This window comes from Stegastes partitus, unplaced genomic scaffold (assembly GCF_000690725.1).
Source record: "Stegastes partitus isolate 25-593 unplaced genomic scaffold, Stegastes_partitus-1.0.2 Scaffold363, whole genome shotgun sequence".
NCBI classification, from domain to species: Eukaryota; Metazoa; Chordata; class Actinopteri; family Pomacentridae; genus Stegastes; species Stegastes partitus.
In genome coordinates, this window is record NW_007578094.1 from 19,849 (window position 1) to 40,586 (window position 20,738).

Sequence of the window (20,738 nt, forward strand, 5' to 3'; positions counted from 1 at the left end):
TTACCCCGCCTCCCAACAAAGGGAGAATGGGACGGAAAATAAGATTTAAAGAATGACAATTGAGCGTCATTATTATTGTTATTGTTATGATTGAGGGATACGTAATGTTTAAGGCTGTATATCCACACAGGTGTGTTCAGTTTGATTGTTAGTAGCTCTTTTTTGGGTTGCCTTGGTGTGTACAGACCACAGGAACAAAAAAACTGATCATAGAGCAAAAAGATCAGAACAACTAATATACAGAAGATCTGATGTCTGATTAGGATAAAGAGTCGTCTCGAGCACCACGTCTTGCTCTGAATTCAACCTAAGAAGATGTCTTACTAACCGAAATAACTGAAAACACCTGAAAGTCAGAGACGGACAGAAACTATAACACCATAACTTCAGTAAACCAGTTCTCAAGTTGTCCCTTTACGTTGGTTTGTTTCTGTTTAATAATCATCCTCGTGGCATCCGGACTCTTAGCGCGCTCCGTCTGTGGCTGGTTTTACTCTGGTTGTCTAGTTTTGGAGCAGTACATGTTTAATTCTTTTTAGAATCCATCACCCTCAAGTCATGTCGAAGGACTGTAAATTACTTTCTGTTGCTCTCTTGGTATGTCCGTCGAGAGGGAACAAGTGGTCAGCTCTCTCTGTGAAATGTCGCCATTAAATATTTAGCTTTGTACACTCTGTCTGAGACTCATCTTTGCTGCTCATATGATGATGATGATGATGGTCTAAGCTTTCCAAAAACTCTGGACGTAAACAAGCAAATTTCTCGTTTGTTTCTGTGTGACATCATATTTTGTAAATTACTTATTTCCAACTAGGGCTGCTAATTTACCCCTCGACACACACACACACACATATGCCTATACGTATGCGATTTATAGTGAATTTTTATTTAAGTTTTTCTGCGGACCGGCGGCTGTTTTCATCCACAGTCTTCCTGCCGTCCTCTTTTCCTCGTTATGCCGTTCAGCCCATCAACTTACAAAAACACCCCAAGCCATTAATCTCCATGTTTGACGGTGGGGATCATGTTGAACGCCTCTTTTCTTTCTCCTAATAAAAGCAATGTTGCCCAAAATACTCAATTTCCTGCGCTGGTTGAGACCAGCTTTGTTCAGTGTCGGCTGGGGCAACAAATCAGGATGTTGGTACCACAACTGCTCAGATTCATCAGGATTGTCTTGGTGATGCTCCTTAATTTCTTATCGACCTCCATCATTCTTGTCAATGCAGCACAACCTTTGAGATTTTTCACAGCGCAGAACTCCTTTTCTTTGATGCTTTGCTCTGTGACCTCCGACATTTGGAAACACTTGATTATGACTTTATAGCCTTCTGCCAACCTTCACTAACTGATCTGCAACTGACTGGTAACTGTTCACAATTTATAGTGTGTTAATATTTTCTAGAGCATGGTAGAAATAATTTGGAAATATATATAGAGGTGGCATTAAAAAAATAAATAAAAATTATAACGGTTTTAAAGGTCGTGGATAATTATGTAAAATACATAAAACAACACAGAAATACCTAAAATTCATCGTCACTTGTTTGTGTAATTTTCAGCCGGAAGAAACCCAATGGTTAAAAAACAAACAAACAAAAAAAAACAATAATAACATAAAATAAAAATCTACTTCCGCCCCTCGCCTGTGCCCTCGCGTTGTACTTCCGGGTTTAAAGTTCAAACCAAAATGGCGCCGTCCAAGAAGAAACATGCCAAGAGCCCGGCGTGTATCATTCCAGGAGGTTTTGCGGGTATTTATGAATAAAATTAACTACATCTTATTTACATCTTTCGCTAGCTTCGTGGTTTATTCCGCTCTTTTGTCGCTTGGCTCGTTTTTTTGTGTGTTTTGGGGGCAGGTTCGCTCGGTGACTGCAGATACCGATGTGTTGTTTTTTTCTGTTCCTCTCCACAGTGCTGCCATTACAGTTCAGTTCCGACAGCACCGCACGACACAGCCTTTATGTGAAAGAGCACAAAGTACGAGCAGAGACGAGTTCTCACAGACCTCTGGACCGGACTTTGTTTGTGCTGAACATCCCTCCGTACTGCTCAGAGGTGCGTTACTGTGGGTCAGGCAGCTAAACTATAGCTCTGGATGCTGTGAACGGTTCTGTTGTGGACTGATAGTCTTTGCTGTTTGTGTTTCAGGAGGTTGTCAAAGAGTTATTCTCTCGGTTCGGCAGGGTTGACTCAGTGGAGCTGAGAGATCACCCGGGATCCTCTCAGGAATCTGGACCCAAACTGTCCGAGTTCTTCAGACTACCTGGAAAAAAGGTGGACCTGCTCTGCTGCTGTGGTCTTTATTTACTCCTTTACACTAGACTTAGATTTAGGCTGACTTTATTCATCCCCAGAGGGAAATTCAGGTGTTACAGAGCATGACTGTTCAACAGAGGGGGGGGTAAACAAAACAAAAAGACAGCACAGAATATGAGGGCGCTCACTTCTGTTGTACGTCAGGTTTTTGTTTTACTTCTTGTGTCTCCGTCCGTCTCTTCCAGGGTTTCCATGTTGGTTACATCGTGTTTAAAAAGGCCTCCAGTTTAACAGCAGTTAAATCCCACCCACACGACGTACCTCTGGTGGTCTGCACGGAGCAGCGACCAGTTAAAACCGGAGTACAGAGTGAGTGATGAACTCGTCCTGCTGTTAATCGATACTTTAATCTGATTTTAGTTTATATTGTGATTGTTTTGCTTTCTTTGCTCTACTTTAATCCTTTCAAAAAACATTCTTTACATTTTAATTGGAAACCACGAGTGAAAACTGAAACCTACCCAGATTACTACTGTTGTCTAGTGTGCACAATGATTCAGTTATTCACCATATTGCCCCACGAGGCCTCGATGAGCAAAACACTACCAGAAACCAGACAGAATAAACTTTGATCAAGGCATTTCTTCCCTGCAGTTAATCAGAGAACATCATGCGTCTGTATCTTTTATGTAGAATTAAAGGTTTCAACAGATATTTCAGAAATGACGGTCACATTTCCACCATGTTGGATTTATGATGCAATACTTCAGGGTAATAAAAATGAATGAATGAATGCTTTTGGGAGATTCTGACCTGCTGGTTTGTAATAATTATTATGATTGATGTGGTTTTAGTTAAGTATGAATACTTGTCAGCTGTCGTGTATTGTGTGCATGAAATGGGTTAAATATAAATTAATCTGATTTCAGTAAAGGCCGTTGATCACTTTCAAACATTTTGTATTTTGTCAGAATGGATCCATCAGTACACAGAGTCTTTCATTCACCCGGAGAAGCTGCAGCAGATCGTCGACTCGTTTATGGAAAACTACGACAAGCGTAAAGAACAGGTGAGAACTCTGCAGCTTCTCCTCCAGCATCGCCTCCCCCCCGTCGAGTCCACGTGACTCTAACCTGTTTTTGTCGTCTGTCACAGGAGGCCGAGCGTCAGAAGAAGGAGGCGAAGCAGCAGCAGGAGGAGGAAGAGGGCTGGGTGAAAGTCACTAGAGGGCACAAGGGCACCAAGGCCCGTCCTCACAGCGAGGCAGCCAACCAGAAGACTCTGAAGAAGGAGATGAAGAAGAAAAAGAGGAAGGAGCTCATGAACTTCTACACCTGGCAGCACAGAAACACACAGAAAGAACGTAAGTTACTGATACTTTAAGATTACTAAACCTCTGGAAACACACTGAGGATAACTTAAAGCATATTTTTGCTCTGTTTTTTTTCAGATATTGCTGAACTGAGGAAGAAGTTTGAGGAGGACAAACAGAGAATAGCTCTGCTGAGGGCACAGAGGAAGTTCAAACCCTACTAAAACAACTTTTTTTTTCTTTGCTCATTTCACTTCATTTGTTTTTGTTGCATTATAAAACATTTGTGTTAATAAAATATTCTGATTTACTTATTTCTATGACGTCATCATTAAATTAGCAGCACAGTTTGTTCATGTGGTGGAAGAAAGTGACAAAAAGTGCATTATCAAGTAGAACATATTCACTAAAAAGGACAATTTAAGACTTGTCAGACTAGTTAGAATTATAAGATTCATTACATGAGCTCAATACTCAGACCTTATCCCTCCTGTTACCTTCACATCTACCTACATCTTTTATCCATGGGTTCAGTTTGACCCCAGTAATTTAAACCTCCAGAAAATATAATAACAAACATTGTTATCCAAGTTTATGTGTTAATATCTCTTTAAATAAAACGGAGAAAATGATGCCAATGACTGATCTAGAGATGTTGAACATTGAAGGTAACAGCAGGGTTCAGTGAATTAACAGTACAAAACACTGTTTGAATGCAGAACATAGTGATTTATTGAGATGGTTCACTGTCAGCTTGTGCATCACACGCTCTCTGTGTGTCTGACTTCTGACACCTTCTGATGCGCGTGCATATCACCAAGAACAGCATCAGCAGCAGGGCAGCACTGACGCCACAGAGAACGTACACCGTCACCCGAAACACTGGGGGAGAGAAAAACATTTGGATTCAAGTATTTCCGTTCGTCATTCACTTGATAACTGTAATTTGCGCTCAGCAGGATTTACTTGTTTTGTGCTTCATGCATGGATCGTCCGTCGGTTCTGTGTTGTTCTGAACCAGCACCAGCGGCCCTAAAGACACCAGCTGAAGCCTGTTGGACTCGGATATGGCTTCTCTTCTCTGTCTCACACTCTCAGATGCTGAGGAAGGAGAGACGACATGAAACTGTTTAAAACACACACAGCACAGGGAATAAAATTAAATACAGTCGTGACTCGATAATCCGACACTAAATGCAAAACCTTGTTTTATGTCGGATTGTCAAGACGGAGGTCGAGACACGAGGAGGGCTTGATGCTGGAAGGCTCATTAGTTGTTCATTATTGTTCATAGTTGTTATAATAACTAGTGTGTTGTTAGAACACTACGCATTGCTGGACTTCAGCCTAACTGACCGGTGTGATTGTGCACATTCTGGACACTTCCACCCCGGGGCAGCGCTCTGACGGGGTGGAAGTGTCCAGAACACACAGGCAGTACTTGGCTGCTGATGCTAGTTTAGTTAGCGCTCACACTTCTGTTTCCTCCATCGGTGGCGGTGGGGGAGTGGCAGATACGCTCCACCGTTACCATCCATGTTTACTTCCATAAACACTGAGCGCGCTCGCTGCGTGTGACGTCGTCGTGTCCTCTTCTGCGCATGCGGGACACTTTTGGGTCGTATGAAGTTCACACAGCAGATCACATACAAGTCGCATTGAACTGGAAACGTGAAGGAAGTCACAAAGAAATCCTCATTGAGCATCAAGTCCTGCAGTGTGAACGTAGCCAATCTGTGGGATTGTTCAGTCAGATAATACGCCGTCATCCTGATTGGTGACATTAAACGTCATGTCGGAGTCAGAATCCAAGGCTGTCGCTATGTTAAGGCTGTTTTTATGGGTTCTGTTGGTTTTTCCTAAAAACCTGTCAGATAGCAGGTTTAGGATTGTTAAGGGTCAGATTATCGAGTCATGACTGTACACTGTGATGTACTCACAGATGATGGTGCAACGTTGTGCACATTCGACTTCATTTGTGCAGATTTCCACCCAGCAGTAGAAGTACATCTGAGGGAAAGATAACAAACAGCCATAACTGTAGAAATGCTCCTGTAGGACTGAAATATGTGACTGTGATAACCTTACTTCCTCCACACTTGGATTGCCTGTTCGGGGGTCCAGGAAAGCAAAGGTCTTGACATCAAACCTCCTAACTTGGGAGTGGAAGTCGGTCTTCCCCTGCTTGTCCACTTGGATGGAGCTTCTCATATTGTCCACAGGGTTGGGACACCTGTTTGGGAAGAGGAAACTGTGCTGCTGCATTACAGTTAGACATATTGTTGTGGTTACTGCAGTAATGACCGCCGCCTTACCCATCATAGAGAAGCGTCCACACAGAGTGTCTGGACACCGGATAGGCGAAGCAGTCTCGTATACGCAGCGAAAGCGTCGGATCCGGGGACGGCTGCATGATGGAAATCTCCACATTTACCGGCTTACGCAGGGGCAGGGTCAGCGGCAGCTGGTTCTCAGCAACAAAGGATGTAAAAGATGCATCTAGAGGAGCAAATCAGACTTACAAGCAAAGCCCCACACACCAGAGTGATTATATCATTTAGTGACACCACTCTCCACGACAGTACCTGTGGCTATTCTCATCTGCACCTTGATGGTTCCCTGTGCGACGACAGGTGGTGGATTGGTGACCGCATACAAGGACCGCAGGTCTTTTGCATGCTTTAGATCGGATGCCTCGTATTCACACTCCACCTGGAGACTGAAAGAGCAGCACGATGGACGCTACCACAGCGAAAATGTCAAATAACTCAAAACAGTAGAACTACTCTGATGTACACATAAAAACTAACAACTTAGATTTACAATACTAAAAAAATACAGTAACTCAATGCAATAAACTGATTTTTACTTCATATATCTGCCTTTTATTTTTTATAATCTACTCAATTCTCCTCAGCAACCTTCTGCAGAGATGTTCTACCAGATTAGGGTTTTTTTTTTCCAGCTTCTCTTTGCTGGAGGGGTTGTGTTGCTCTACTTTTTTTGTTCACTTTTTTCCCTCTTCTTTAGCAACTCTTGTGTGATTCTGGCAGGGTGCTTTGGATCTTTATCGTGCTGGAATGTTCCTCCTGTGCCAAGCTTCTGCAGACTGGGAGTCATCCTGTCAGCCAGCGTTCTGTATCCACACACATTCACGGTGCCGTCTATAAACATCCTCTCCCAAACACCTTTTTGCATTCATGCAGCTCCATATGATCAGGACTATGCGTTCACTGTGGTGGTCCTGACCGCAATCAGTGACCAGATTCGTTAAGAGGCGGAGATACACTCACTTCTTTAGGAGCTTCATAGTAGTGGACAGAAGATGTAAAAACATACCTAAACGGAGAATGTTTGGTTGTTCTTCTACTGTGCAGCTCTCCCACTTCCACCTCATAGGTCACCATGTCTCCATGTGCCTGAAAGCCGAGCAGAGAGGACATTGATGTGGGTTTTTAGGCTGATGTGCTGTTTGTATAACTGCAGCATTTGATCTGAACAGTAGATGTGTTCTTTTGGGTTTTTACCGTCATCTTTGCACCACACTCCGTGACTCCTATTTTGAAGACGGCGGTGTCCGGGGTCGTGACGACGGGGAAGCAATGAGGCTGATGCTTGATTACAAGGCTGCTGGGATCGACGGGCGGGTGCGTGTCTGTGGCCTTCACCGAGAACACAAAGTGTCCGTCCAGAGAGCAGGCTACGCCGAGCGGCGACACACAAAAATTAAGCCTGTTCATACTTACATAAGCAGGCTGAAGAGGGCATTTTGCGTCTTAATACCGTCTCCACAAATCACTGACACGACACCCTCGTGCTTTAGACAAACGCTCATCTTACCATTGAGTTTGTAGAAGCAGGTCAGATCGAGAGCGTCGTAGCAGCATCCCAGTTTGTTGCAGGTGTCGCTGGAAATGCTTCGGGGTCCGCAGTTTATTCGCAGCGCTCTTTCGATGTTGCACTTTCCAGGGAATGCTGAAGAAGAGACGTTTTCAGTGTTAAAACCCGGCACACCACCATGGATGTACGTCACACCACAGCCCCTTTCTGCACATGTGATCTCAACCCAGGGCATCATTTCTGTGTAAAGAAGTTATTCTGAACTCCAAAACTGACAACACAGGATTTCACATACAGGAGGACATACGTGTGTCAGCGAGTGTGTTGTGCTCACATGTGGAGGTTGGATGTATTTTCTCGTTGCGTCTCTTGATCAGGGAGCAGCTGATGTTCACCCTGATCCACCGGTCCTCTCCTGTCAGCTGGACCTGCAGGGGGACGACCACTTTGCTGCCCTAAGGATCAGAAAGTGTCACAGTGTCAATGTCAAGACACCACATGTATCGCTTTTACACGTCTGAATGTACTTCTACAGACTGATCTAAAAGGGCACAAAGCTTCTGCTTCCATTGTTTGACCTATTTTACTTACATTTTCAAAAGCTTTCCACCATTTTACACCATATAAATAATATTAATGCTCTATTTGTGACCCTTTGTGTCAACGCATGAGCCTCTTTTACAATCAAGGCAAATCCACACACACACAGCACGCTTTAATGTAGTGTCCAACTGTGATCAGAGTCCTAATTTAACTGCAGTCGAACCCAAAATAATCACACATGTTGATTTATAGTGAATCTATTTGACTGATAGGTTTCCTCTGACTGGAAATGACACAAACAAGCAACAACAGATGGTGAGACGCTGTCTTAAAGATGCTAATGATAAATTTAACGACATCTACCTTTAAAAAAACATAAACATTTTCTTAAAAATGCTTCTCACCCCTTGAAACTGAAAATTACAGCATCGCAAACGGTCTTGTAAATTCCCACCATGTTCTATATCACTCTGATACGCGATAAAAATGAGAACAGCTGATTCAGAAGCTCTCTGGTCAGTTGATTGCAAGCTATGGCTAAAAATAACGAGCTTAGTGAGCTATTAGGGTCCATCACTGAGAGAGTTGTGGCATGTGGCTGTTTACGAAACAGAAAAGTCATAAAGCCACGTCCAAGTTCAAGTGCCAACTGCAACAGTGCAAAGTATGATCAAAAAGTACAAGCAGAGCCACGCTGAAGAACCCCAAAGGGCTGGTAGGAGGCTAAAACGTGCACTGGCAAGAATAGTCAAGAAGAATCCAAGGATCATCCTGATGAAGCAACTCTGGAACCAAGAAGTCTGGTTTCCATGGACCAAAGGAGGACTCAACACGAAGGCTCAGCATCATTTCTGTGGTCGGATGAGATCAGAATGGAGCTCTTTGGTGATACATGGCTTTGTTTGATGTAAGAAAGGAGACGAACCATCACTACAGTCAAACACGGTGGTGACCTTGTAAAAGTAAAAACATCATCATGAGAAAAGGTTAGGATTGTGGAGAGAAAGCTTTAAGCTGTCTACAGAAAAAATACAACAAAATGCGTGGACAGGATTAGAGGTAACCAACATACAGCCAGAGAGGTGAAGAAATGGTTCACAGAAAACAATGTTGGGAGTCCAGACCTGAATCCAACGAGAACCTGAGGAGGAAAACTGAAGCCCAGAGTGATGGAAGGACACGGAGATGGAAAATGTGGTGGAAAATACAGATTATTGACGGAATAATGAGAAGAGTCTGAATCTTCTGGACGTGGTGTTTGAAGTAAATATGCAAAAAAAAAAAAAAGTTCATATTTATCATTAAAGTCTCCTTTAAAGACCTCCTACCAAAAAATAAAAATAAAAAATCAGTGTAATTAGAAATTTGGCAGGGGTATGAATAATTTTGAACATCAACATTTCCACCCTGAAGTTTTTTTCATTGTGCATCCTGTGGATCACTCACACACTTTACCTCAACGCGAGCATAGCAGCTGTCATATCTGCTGACGAACGACAGGCTCTGGTTCTTCTCTTGGCCCATCGTCACCCCGCAGGAGCCCTCAGCCTGACGCACCGGGACCGCGGCCCCGGTCAGGGCTGGCAAAGCACGCACACAAACCGCGATTTACTCAACAGTCAAGCAACTCGTGCATGCGACTCGTGCACCGAAAGCGAGCTTACTTTGAACGCGGATCGTGTCTCGGACCAGCGGACCGAACACGGCTTTGATTCCGCGGCCGGAGCAGCTGACGGTGGGCAAGGCGGGCTGCGGCCTCCGCTCCGGGGGCTTCTTCCTCTGGACGCCGGAGACGCAGATGAGCTGAGCCGCGAGGGTCAAAAGGGCAGGAATCAAGAAAAGCTTTGCAGAACGATAATTCATCTTCTAATAGTTTGTACACTTTGGCTTTTGAGTCCAGAAATAGGCGGGTATCTGTGAGGTGAGCCACGTGACACCTGTTAATTAGCGCTAATTAGTCCGGAGCCTGCTGCGTCCTCCGGCTGAACAACACCAGAGCTGCGCTTCATGTACAGCTAGAGGACAGAACTGTTCGTCCCCGTTTATAACTTTTGATTCATAGCGGTTATTTATTGTTACCAGCAGGTTTCTTCTGGCTGGAAATTATTTAAACAAGTGAAAAAAGTGACAGACTTCTGTTTTTTTGATGCACTTTGTCTTTGAAAGCTTCCTTCCTTCACTCTGGTCTCCGGTTTTCTGCTCCAACATCTTCATACTGTGTTCTGTCCACTTCTTGACCACTTTGCCTGCGTGTTTGTGGTGGTTGGAAGGTCCAATGTTGCCTAAAGACAAGTTTTCCTGCAGCCATATCCAAGAAAAAACACCTGCAGGTAGTTCAGTTCATGCCCATTACACCAGGTGGTGTGTAGGGCAGCAATTAGTGTCCATCCATCATCTATACACCTCTTAATCCTCACTAGGATTGGGGGGGGGGGGTGGCTGGAACCCATCCCATCTGACTTAGGGTGAAGGCAGGGGACACCTGGACAGGTAACCAGTCTGTCACAGGGCTAGCAGTTGCTGTTTCTGTAACATGTAGGTTTTTACATGACAGGGTCGTTGTGCAAAACCCCCAGCCTGGAAGATTGGTGGATTGTTCTTTGTCTGGCCCCTAACCGTCAACCTGTCTGGCCTGGGGGACCCCACCAGGACCTCCAGAGGTCCAGCCAGCAGAACTCTTGGGCTCCTTGGGGCACACAAACCTCCCCACCACAGCAAGGTGGCAATCTAACCGGGGAGGAAACACACTTGCACACGGCCTTTTCCTGCCTTGTTGGCAGCTCTTTGGTTTCAGTCATGACTTAAAACTAACCACAGAACTACTGCATCAGCTGATCTTAACCTATAGTGTATTAGAATGATCTGATAGAATCCTTTAACAATCAAGTACAATGAACAACAATACAAGCGGTTGGAATAATTTAGGAAAATGTAGCGTCTGTCTGTCTATGAAATAGACAAAATTCATAACTAGCATCTCTAACACAATGTCTGACCATCTTTTGTCACTTGTTGATGCCATTTCCAGCTAAAAACCTATTGATCAAATAACAATTAACTATACATTTAAATGATGTCTTATCTATGTGTTCACGCTCATTTATGTAATGAAAAGGTTAAAGTAAAGTCACGGACTTGCTCGGCAGCGTCCACCTGTGCGCCCTGGGAAATGCAAAGCTGATTGAAAAAGTAGGACACAATAGGCCGGTATTTAATTGAAGGGTCAATGTTTAAATAATAAATATCAGGCAGCGTGCATGCGTGGCCCGCCGTGTCCTCAGGGAGCCATTAAATGGAACCGTTGCATAACTCAAAGGCCTTGGCAGCATCAGCCCCTCGCCCTCTCCCCGTGGCACTGCTCGTACCCAGTTATTACATAAGCAGTCTTAAACCTTTATTCACTGACTTCACAACCTCTATTCATCCTGTCTGGATTTTTCTCGTGAGTTTCCGTTTTTGCTGCTCTGTTTCATCTGTGTTTACTACGAAAGATCCAGGAATTATGTTCACTTGATGGTAATGTTGGGAGCTGTTTATCAGGAATGAGCTGAGTGAAAGTTTGAATTAGGAATGAGGAGGCTGTGATCCAATGAGGATTAGTCATGTTTACTGAGAGATGTAGAGCAGGACAACAACAAGTTCTGTATCGGTGGAGCCACGTGGTGACCCAGGGCTCCGTAAGGTACCCAAAGAGCCAGAGTTACATCCAGTGACTGCTGTTTTTTTGTTTGCAGAACCACCTCTTGGTGACCTTTCTCCCCGTACATATGCATTTTAACAATCAGCCCCCAACTAGAAAATGTTGCACTGATTTCGCTGCAACTGAAAAATGTCTTGTCATTAAAACATGTATAGAAGGTGCAACTATTTTATCTGTAAATAAAGAATATGTGTTTTTGTTGGTTGAAGGGTGAATGATTTAGAATCAACTGTAGAATAAAGTGACTCTTAACCCTATTCAGGACTTTTGGGCTCTTTTGGACCCCAGGCCGTTTGGTTTAGGTGACAGGTATTGTTTTTTTTTTTTTTTTTTACATTTTTGAATATTTTTTCTTAAATATAAAAAGAAGAATATTTGTCATGCATTTGGAATCAAAATATGTCAACTTATCAGAAAATGTATTTAACATAGTATAAAAGTCTATAATTAATACCAACATGAAAGCCCCGAATCAGGTTAAAGACTGTAGAATTTTAAAAAAATAATGAAGACTGACCCACAACCTGCAGCCAAAAGACAGAAACTAACAGCTGGATTGACACAGTGTAAAGGTCTAAACTCGGCATGAGTCCTGAACAGAACAGGGACACTGTGGACATATGTGTCTTATTATCCTACGCAGTTTGAATTGTAATCAATTTAGTTACTTTATTTTACTGTATATTTATTGTTGTTTTGTTGCACCAACCCACCAGAACAAATTCCTCCTATTGTGTGAACTACACCTGGCAATAAACCTGTTTCTGATTCTGATCAGCGATCAAAAAGCACAACTTTTGCACCAGTTTAAGATTTTTAATCAAGTAAAGGTTACATTAAAACACTTATGCTGTTTATGAGCTCTTGTTTACTTCTACCTGACAGCATCGCCAACTGAAGCAATGATAAGAGCTCATGACCAAAAGAAAACCGTCTATTTAACCTACAGTGATGTGGTGGAGAACATTAAAAAGCCAGAACAGACCTGTAAACATGATGTCACTGCCTGGGCAGCTGTTTACATCAGACACACTTCACACAATGGCTGTGTGTGTGTGTGTGTGTGTGTGTGTGTGTGTGTGTGTGTGTGTGTGTGTGGGTGTGGGGGGCAGATTTCAGCAGGACGCAGCAGTTTGTTTATGTGCTGCTGCTGCTGCACGAGCCCCAGCGTCCCACCTCAGGTCACGGGTTGCAGTGACGTAACGCCGGTGACGTCGCGGGACTTCCCGTCAAGGCGAAGTAGCTGTGACTGCAGGCAGCAGGGGAAGCTAACGACGACTCACAAACATGGCTTTAAACCGCAACCATTCGCAGAACGGCGGTGTTTTGATAAACAACGGAGAAAGGTACGTGTGTCGTGTAGCGCCTGTGCGGTCGTTTTACCGACTAGCTGTCTGTCGCCGCTCCCCTTTTCCTTGTTTACATCCTAGTTTCCAGTGCGTAGTCAACGCAGTGCTAACCAGCCGCTAGCCACCTGCTAGCTAGCCTGGCTAACGGTCGCATAGCCGACAAAACCGTCTCATTGTTTACGTTTGGGTTTTCTACGTTACCAGGATATGTAGCTTACAGGGTGATTCAAATGTTGTACTCACAGTTTAACAGTTACATAATATAGTTGGGTATATAATCTTTGTGGCTAGTGGGAAGCCCACTTTCGCTAATGCGATAAAAAGGTATTTAAGCTAGCCTGGCACTCCTTACTAGTCAACTGTAACTGGAAAAGTCTTTCGAAAAAAGAGAAATATCTTTAAGAAATTAAATCAACTTAGTTTAATTTCGTTTTAAACTAACTTGGAGTGCTAGCCGACCAACAAAACAGGAAGTAGTGGTCGCTTTGAATGTTGACATCTTGTTAAAACCCAAATGTCTTCCTGTATTACATTAAGCATTAATGCATTAAGTGGGTTGTCTACAAGTTGTGACAAAGACTAGTTATATACGATTTCCACATGTCTATATTTCATATTATTACCATATGAACAGGTCTATAACAGAAGGCAGAGGTGTTGGTAGGATCTTGACACCCTGCAGGCTTCGCCCAACTCAGAAATATTTAAATTTTGACCTGATAATAGCACTATTGTCAAAGTATTTTAGAGTCAAATTAATATAGATTGAGTCTTCCAGGCAGAGTAAAGTCACTCCAATGTCCTTCTGTGTTTCCATTACATCACAGTGAGTGCAGGATAGCGAAACCAGAGGTTCTCTGACTGTATGCTCTGGAGTTAGTCGTATTTATGGGGCTTTATAGCTGTGATTATATGTAAAAGATGTGCCTTGGGACAAAAATAAAAAAGGTCAAGAACCATTTAGCTGGACCAGTGTCACCAGTTTTAGCCACCAGCTGGAGTGAGATTGGTATAGATTGAAGTCAAATCAAGTTTATAGCATCTTTAAGACTAGACAGGCTAAAATATATCCACAAAGCACGACACGATCAAGACATTTAGAGTTGTAACTCTGAAATAAATATGAAATACTAAAACAAAAAATCAGGATAATCAAATGTAAGATCAATTTTCATAATACAATATTACAAATAGTACAAGCAACCAAAAGCTATTGACCCCATAAGACATAAACTCAAAAAGACATCTTGGGATTCCTTAAAAGTGTCGACACATCAGGGACATTTAATTGAAAGAGGAACTCCAAAGCCTCAGTAATCTAAGAGCATTAATATTGCAGGAAAGGAGAGAAAAAGGTCACAATAAAAGTCTCATAAAACACATTGCTTAAAAAAATAGACAGTGATAATGTGGGTAAATATGCTGTCTCTGTTGCTCATTTAAAAAAAAAGAAAAATAACCCTACAAAAAATGAAAACTCTGTCCATGTGTTTGTGTAGTAACCGCTCATCCAACTGGAGATAATTCTTCAGCCGCCTCCTTTAGGCTCGCCTGTGCCTTGCTGCCTTTGTCCTTTTCCTCTTTCCCAAAAACAACTTATGTCCAACCATGACAAGCGCTTTAATCAGTGCAGTTTCTCTTGAATGCTCACACAAAATGTATGGGTTCAAAATAGAGTGATCTGCTGCTAGAGTGACACACAGAGAATCCAAAACACAGGCCATCATCTCATTCTGGAGGGCTTAATAAACACATGATCAGAGTGGCTATTTGTTTTTCATCGTTCTTACTTTTGATTTCTATTCATAAAACATTCATCGCCTTGGACTCTCAGGGCCTATGAAACCCCTGACTGAGGCTGTAAGAGCTCATTTTGATCTTATTCTTCTTTGCACAGTGTTTTAAGGGAGTGTAAGAATGTGGAGCTGTCATTCAGTGACGTCTCCGGCAAGTCAGATCTCCTGAAGGGGACCAAGAAGGGCACGATTTACCTCACACCATACAGGGTACCGTCAGCAGCAAATTACAAAAAATACCTTCAATATGTGTTTACTGCTGCTGTCTGCTTGAATGGAAAGTTCAGCGTTTACGTTCTCTTTGCTGTCTTAGATGGTGTTTGTGTCCAGCAATACCAAGGACTGCATGGGCTCAGCCATGTTCCCCTATTACCTGATGAAGGGCTGCAGCATCGAGCAGCCCGTCTTCGCAGCCAACTACATTAAAGGAACAGTGTCGGCTGAGCCTGGTGGTGGGTGGCTTTTTGTTTTTGCTCTCAGTCGCTGTTGTATAGCTTGATTTTATGTCTGTATGTCTATCCGTGTCTGAAGCTGCTTTTATCTGTTGCCACCGTTAGCATCCACAGCAGAACAAAAGGCCGTCTGTGTTGTTCTAACTGTGATCAACTCTTAAACAGGTGGCTGGGAGGGTCAGGCCCACTTCAAGATGTCATTCCCCAGCGGTGGAGCCATCGAGGTGGGACAGCACCTCTTCAAACTGGCCACCAACGGTATGTAGGCTTGAGTATTGTGTCCCATATGTGACAAGTATCCACTGAACACAGGTGTGATAAAAGTGTTTAAATCCTTCACTAAAGAAGCAAAAACACAACGCTCTAGATCAGGGGTGTCGAACTGCGGTCCTCGAGGGCCGCAATCCTGCATGTTTTAGATGTTTCCCTCTTCCAACACACCTGATTCAAATGATCAGCTCATCATCAAGCTCTGCAGAAGTCTGATAACGATCCTGATCATTTGAATCAGGTGTGTTGGAAGAAGGACACATCTAAAACATGCAGGATTGCGGCCCTCGAGGACCGGATGTCGACACCCCTGCTCTAGATTAAACTTCTAAACATAAAGAGGTGTAAGTAGTCCAAAGATAAAGTCCCTTCTCTCTGTTTTCCAGCTTCTCGTGCTGCTCCTGCCCAGAATGGAGCTGCCTCTTACGGCTACCCGTCACCCGGAATGATGAACGGCTACGGCCCACCTCCACCTGCTGCCCCCGGCTATCCCTACCCACCCCCTCCCCAGCAGAACGGATTCTACCAGGGGCCTCCCCCTGCTGCTGGCAACATGGGCTACCCCTATCCAACAGCCGCCGCAGGTCAGTCATTAGTATGCCAGGTTGCACTTAAGACCCAGAGCGAAGCAAATGTCGGGCTTTTAGATCGGTCCCAGAGCTGGTGGGATTTGCTGAAACAGTCTGAACTCGAGGTCCAAGGGTTTTCTTTCTTTTTTTTCTCTTTTACTTTCACAAAAAACAGTAAAAATCAAAAACTTAACAACAACCTGGTTGCATAAGTAGACAAACCCATTCATAATTTAGATTGTGGCTGCATTCATACTCAACCGGTCACATTAAATCTCATGTTACAGATCAGTTAGTGAATTCTTTCCTACTATCAAAGTGACCTTGACTGACTCAAAATAAAGTTGGATTATTCTCACAGCTGCTTGTTTGCCTCCCACTGCAACAGCCGTGGTTTGCAAAGAGCTTTCCAAGCATGAAGGTTCACGTTGTATCGATCAGGAGAGGGGTGCAAAAGCATATCCACGCCCTCAGATAAACCATGGAGCACAGTGAAGACAGTTATCAACAAGCTGAGAAAATATGGTACAGCTGCGAAGCTGCCAAGAACAGGGCGCCACTGGAGGATTGATGAGAAGACAAGAAGAACACTAGTCAGGGAAACTGCCAAGACGCCTACGGCAACAGGAGCTGCAGGACTTTCTGGCTGGTTGCCTCCCTGTATGTGACAACGATCTCCTGTATTCTTTATACGTCTGGGCTCTGGGGTACAGTAGCAAGACCAAGGCCAAGAAAGGCATCAAAGGGTGGCTAAATGATACAGCAAAGATGTGCTGTGGTCTGGTGGGACCGAGGTCGAACTTTGTGGCCATAATTCTAAACAGGATGTTTGGCCGAGAGCTAAATCCCTGTTAGCAAAGCTTGCCACTGAGCAGAGGTTTTGATAATGTTCCCTGGAGGTTATTTGAGGCTAACGAGCAGATCTCTGTCAGTGAATGGAGAGAGGTTCTGCAGTTCATATGGTCACCAGGACTCAGAAAAACAGCGTCTGTAGAAGCAGTCCCATCTGATTTAACAAAACAAAAAAACCTCATTAAGTTTGAAGATTTTGCCTCACAATATAGTTTTTGAACCTCAGGTTACATCTGAGGTTTCATGCATACATCAGTGCAACAACATGAATGGCTGCATGTTTCCTGGTTGCGTCGTACAACTTCCATCTGTGGCAAGTCTGACTTCTCCTGTAGGTTTCTATTCAGGAGTCTTTAAGTGGTGAAACGTCTCTACCAGGAACCAAACGAGCACCATACCCACGATGAGGCATGGCGGTGGCAGCATCATGCTCTGAGGCTGCTTTTCTTTAGCTGAAACTGTGGCTGGAGGAAATCATGATGCGCTCCTTACGCTCGCACATGTAGGCGCAAAATATTTAGGTGTCTGCTAGAAAGCTGGAGAGGAGTTTCACCTTTCAGCGTGACGATCGCCCCAAGCATGAATCTAAGTCAACAACCTGACCTGGATCCAACTGTGGGGTGACCTGAGTGGAGTGTTCACAGGAGATGCCCTCACAGTCTGATCTCCCTCAAAAAACTCTGATTGTATTTGGGGTGTGTTGCCACTTTATACTCTGTCCAGACTTTTTAGTTTCAGACTGTTTCCCTGCCTGTGTTTGCAGCGTGCACACAGTTGTTTTGTCAGAAGTCACCTTTGCACACAAGTAAAGAAGTTTCACCCTGGAGGCACACATGATGCTGTCGTTTCTCTCTCTCTGTGTTTCTTTTTGCTGTGTAACTACATAATTGTCCAGATTGTCGCCTCCTTTAACCTTGAAACTGCTTCTCTCTCTCTCTCTTTTTTTTTCTGTCGGCCATCTGTGTTCCAGGAATGTACCCATCTGGTTTTGACTACATGGCCCCGCCTCCCCCGTACCCTGGGCCACCCCAGAACTGGGCTGCACCCCCTCAGAACTGGACAGCACCGCCACCACCTCCAGGTATATTTGTCTCCGTTGCGCTCCGCTCTTCCTCTCTGTGCGTCTGTGTCATTGCACCCGTCAGATCTGATCCGTCTCCCTCGAAATGAATCACTTCGTCGCATGCCACCAAAAAAGGCGCGCTGACGTCTCGCTCGCTGCACATCAAAACCACAAAGGATGAACATTTTTCTGTCCGACCCCATACTGCTTTTTTTAGTGGTAATTTCTGGGTTTTCGTAACGACAGCTCTCATAAGTTGAGCGAGGTCCACTGTGCTGAAGTGTCAGTTTGACGTATCTGTATTTTGGAAACGGAGTAAGTCGGACTTCCTGTCCCTGTGCATCCTCAGCCTGTAGATTTTGTCTTGAGGAATCCTGGAGCTGTCAGCTGCGCTTCACATGACTAACGTTGTGCTTCTTGCATCAGCTCAGTGTTGGGAGCTGCAGCATCTGTTCCTGAACGTGTTGTGCAGTCATTACCGCCCGTCTTTAGCTCCTTGTCTCTGTCGTGTTCAGGTAACTCCAAGGCGGCCGAAGCAGCAGGCAACGCTTACTACAACCCCAACAATCCACACAATGTCTACATGCCCATGGTAAGCTTCTGTCAGTTACAGCTCTGTGTTCTCTCTCAGTGGCACGTATGACAACTTTCTTCCTTTTCTTTCTTCCCTCGCAGGAGCGGCCCCCGCCGTACGCACCTTTTCCAAACTCTCCCGACAAAAAGAACAACTGAGGCTCAGGCGCTGAGCGACACTCCTCTGGCTTCCTCTGTTTCTTCAATATATCCTAAAACAAAGAGTCACGGATCCCTTCTTGATTGTAGAATATTAGAAAGGAAAGTGCAAGTAATAGAGGGTAAACTTAAAGGAGGTGATATTTTGGCTAGAGCAGCCACATTGTTTAGATACTGTTTCCTAATCACTTTAGGTAATTTACAATGATTGACAACTTGGAAGTCTTGCTTTTCTAAAACTCTCCATTATTATCATTCTCGGCGATGCGATCTGTCATGTGAGCAGGGGGCGCTGTCCCCGGAGGAGCTGAAGGGAGCGGAGCGGCGAGGAGAATGTATTTTTTTAAGACGGATTTGTTACCAAAACAATTTTGTAAAGTTTTATTGACTTGCAGTTCCTGTAGTTATTAACAATAGCAGCTTCTACTATAAACAGTCGAGTGTTTTTGCAGGTGTTTCCTCCGTAGTTTTGCGTTCAGTAGTTGTGTTTTTTTTTTTCCAGACACCGGGTTGAATAGGGTTCAGTGACAGAAGATCTGACTGATTCTCTTTATACACGACAAGTTAAAGTTTCCCTCAAGTAGCTGCATCCATGGTTTGATCTTACACTCTCTGTTCTGAGGTCATAAATCTACATGAAGCTTGGCTATCAAAAGGAATTATTTGAGAAGTGTGTGTGTGTGGGGGGAGGGATTTCTTAAATGTCCATGTATGTGCAATATTTCAAGCTGACAATACAAGGTTCTGCGTTGGTTACCTGAGTGACCCCGTGGTCCACTCCGAGCTTCTATTATATTCATGTATGCAAAGCCGAGCTGACACCAGAACTCTGCTCTTCCAGTAATTACACTAGTGTGGGGTTACAGGGCCACGCTGATTTATTAAGGGCCCTTCAGTGTGTTGTTTTTTTTTTTTTTCCTGCTGTTGAAACTTCTGAATGCGAACCATTTATTCCTGATTAGAGCGGGGGCGCGGCGCCGACGGGCCGTGTAATGGCGCCGCCGCCCCCTCAGCGTGCATCAGCTAACACCTGTTTGAAGGACTATTTGCACACAGTCGGACGGAGGGAGGGAGGTTTTGCTTGGTTTAATCAAATGTCTGTATATTAATATTTCTTTTTGCAGTTCTTATTCCTTTTTTTTCAGAATCTGTCAATTAAAATCTAATAAATATTTCATTTATTAAAGTTCACAATTTGATTTTTTTTTCATCTTTGTATGTTTTGTCGATTTTAATGAGTTTATATAACCTTCATATTTTAAACATCCACTCGGCATTTACTGAATTATTGCTGATCATTAATTCACAGACTTTCTGAATCTTTTATCCGCTTAATTTATCCGTCTCGCTCGCTTCGCTCGATTCATTTAATTCAGAGTTTTTCAGTAATGTGAAGACGGTGATGATGAGCTCCACAGAGGTCGGAGCGTTTTCATAACTCTTCTCCAGCAAATGAAGAAATAAGACAAGTTCCCACTCTCTCGTAACTGAATCATATGTTTATTATGTTATGAAACATCCTGCACATTACGTCCACTCTGATCACAGGAAGTCACGCCGTACACAAGAGTCCCAGTAAATAAACATGGCGTCGTCATGCACTAAAACACAAACACAAATACTCTCAACGTGTCATCACAAAGTTTAGAACGACATCAGAAACCAGCTACTCACAGCTGCCTGATTCATAACGACTAGTTCTAGTTTATGGCTCAGCTCCTGTGTCTGTCCAGTTCCTCGCTCAGGAACAGGACGTGTGCTTGTGTACATTTCTCTGTAGTTGTCGCCAAGTTGTGATCGAGGTGTGTGAAGCCCTACATGTGTGCTTTTCAGGGAGACGGGAGCTCTACAGGGGATTCTAAATGGAAAAGTCAATTAGTTTGTCTTTAAGTACAGATTCAGGAGATGATCCGTTTCATGTCTGTAGCAAACTGGTTTAGATCTAGACGACTGTTCTGCGTCTACAGTGCCTCTAAAAGTACGTTTTCCCTTTTCATG

General features: G+C 43.8%; 3 protein-coding genes across 3 annotated transcripts; 2 read left to right on the forward strand and 1 right to left on the reverse strand.

Annotated features, from left to right (window-relative positions):
- Positions 1-1,685: 1,685 nt before the first annotated feature.
- Positions 1,686-3,869, forward strand: rrp7a (ribosomal RNA processing 7 homolog A). The gene is made up of 7 exons (XM_008284529.1): positions 1,686-1,754; positions 1,919-2,061; positions 2,155-2,280; positions 2,508-2,631; positions 3,234-3,331; positions 3,418-3,625; positions 3,713-3,869. The coding sequence occupies exons 1-7, from the start codon at positions 1,691-1,693 to the stop codon at positions 3,796-3,798; spliced, it is 849 nt and encodes a 282-aa protein (XP_008282751.1). The 5' UTR covers positions 1,686-1,690; the 3' UTR covers positions 3,799-3,869.
- A 435-nt stretch (positions 3,870-4,304) lies between these two features.
- On the reverse strand, positions 4,305-9,820 carry LOC103359297 (zona pellucida sperm-binding protein 4-like). The gene is made up of 12 exons (XM_008284558.1): positions 9,622-9,820; positions 9,413-9,537; positions 7,749-7,869; positions 7,415-7,549; positions 7,102-7,274; positions 6,914-6,993; positions 6,160-6,293; positions 5,890-6,073; positions 5,663-5,807; positions 5,515-5,584; positions 4,541-4,675; positions 4,305-4,456 (listed from the first exon to the last, which is right to left on the reverse strand). The coding sequence occupies exons 1-12, from the start codon at positions 9,818-9,820 to the stop codon at positions 4,305-4,307; spliced, it is 1,653 nt and encodes a 550-aa protein (XP_008282780.1).
- Positions 9,821-12,856: 3,036 nt separating this feature from the next.
- On the forward strand, positions 12,857-19,917 carry wbp2nl (WBP2 N-terminal like). Its single transcript, XM_008284530.1, has 8 exons — positions 12,857-13,003; positions 14,904-15,012; positions 15,116-15,254; positions 15,420-15,512; positions 15,911-16,108; positions 17,916-18,026; positions 18,524-18,600; positions 18,684-19,917. The coding sequence occupies exons 1-8, from the start codon at positions 12,945-12,947 to the stop codon at positions 18,738-18,740; spliced, it is 843 nt and encodes a 280-aa protein (XP_008282752.1). The 5' UTR covers positions 12,857-12,944; the 3' UTR covers positions 18,741-19,917.
- Positions 19,918-20,738: the final 821 nt, after the last annotated feature.

What these genes read in the sequence shown, in the direction of transcription:
- rrp7a (XM_008284529.1), top strand. Translation starts at nt 1,691, where the DNA reads ATGGCGCCGTCCAAGAAGAAACATGCCAAGAGCCCGGCGTGTATCATT. An exon ending in ACGACAAGCGTAAAGAACAG is followed by an intron (nt 3,332 to 3,417) that starts GTGAGAACTCTG and finishes CGTCTGTCACAG; the next exon opens with GAGGCCGAGCGTCAGAAGAA. An exon ending in CAGAAACACACAGAAAGAAC is followed by an intron (nt 3,626 to 3,712) that starts GTAAGTTACTGA and finishes GTTTTTTTTCAG; the next exon opens with ATATTGCTGAACTGAGGAAG.
- LOC103359297 (XM_008284558.1), bottom strand. Translation starts at nt 9,820, where the DNA reads ATGAATTATCGTTCTGCAAAGCTTTTCTTGATTCCTGCCCTTTTGACC. An exon ending in CTGCTTCTACAAACTCAATG is followed by an intron (nt 7,275 to 7,414) that starts GTAAGATGAGCG and finishes CGCTCGGCGTAG; the next exon opens with CCTGCTCTCTGGACGGACAC. An exon ending in ATGCATGAAGCACAAAACAA is followed by an intron (nt 4,457 to 4,540) that starts GTAAATCCTGCT and finishes TCTCTCCCCCAG; the next exon opens with TGTTTCGGGTGACGGTGTAC.
- wbp2nl (XM_008284530.1), top strand. Translation starts at nt 12,945, where the DNA reads ATGGCTTTAAACCGCAACCATTCGCAGAACGGCGGTGTTTTGATAAAC. An exon ending in TTGATAAACAACGGAGAAAG is followed by an intron (nt 13,004 to 14,903) that starts GTACGTGTGTCG and finishes TTCTTTGCACAG; the next exon opens with TGTTTTAAGGGAGTGTAAGA. An exon ending in ACAATGTCTACATGCCCATG is followed by an intron (nt 18,601 to 18,683) that starts GTAAGCTTCTGT and finishes CTTCCCTCGCAG; the next exon opens with GAGCGGCCCCCGCCGTACGC.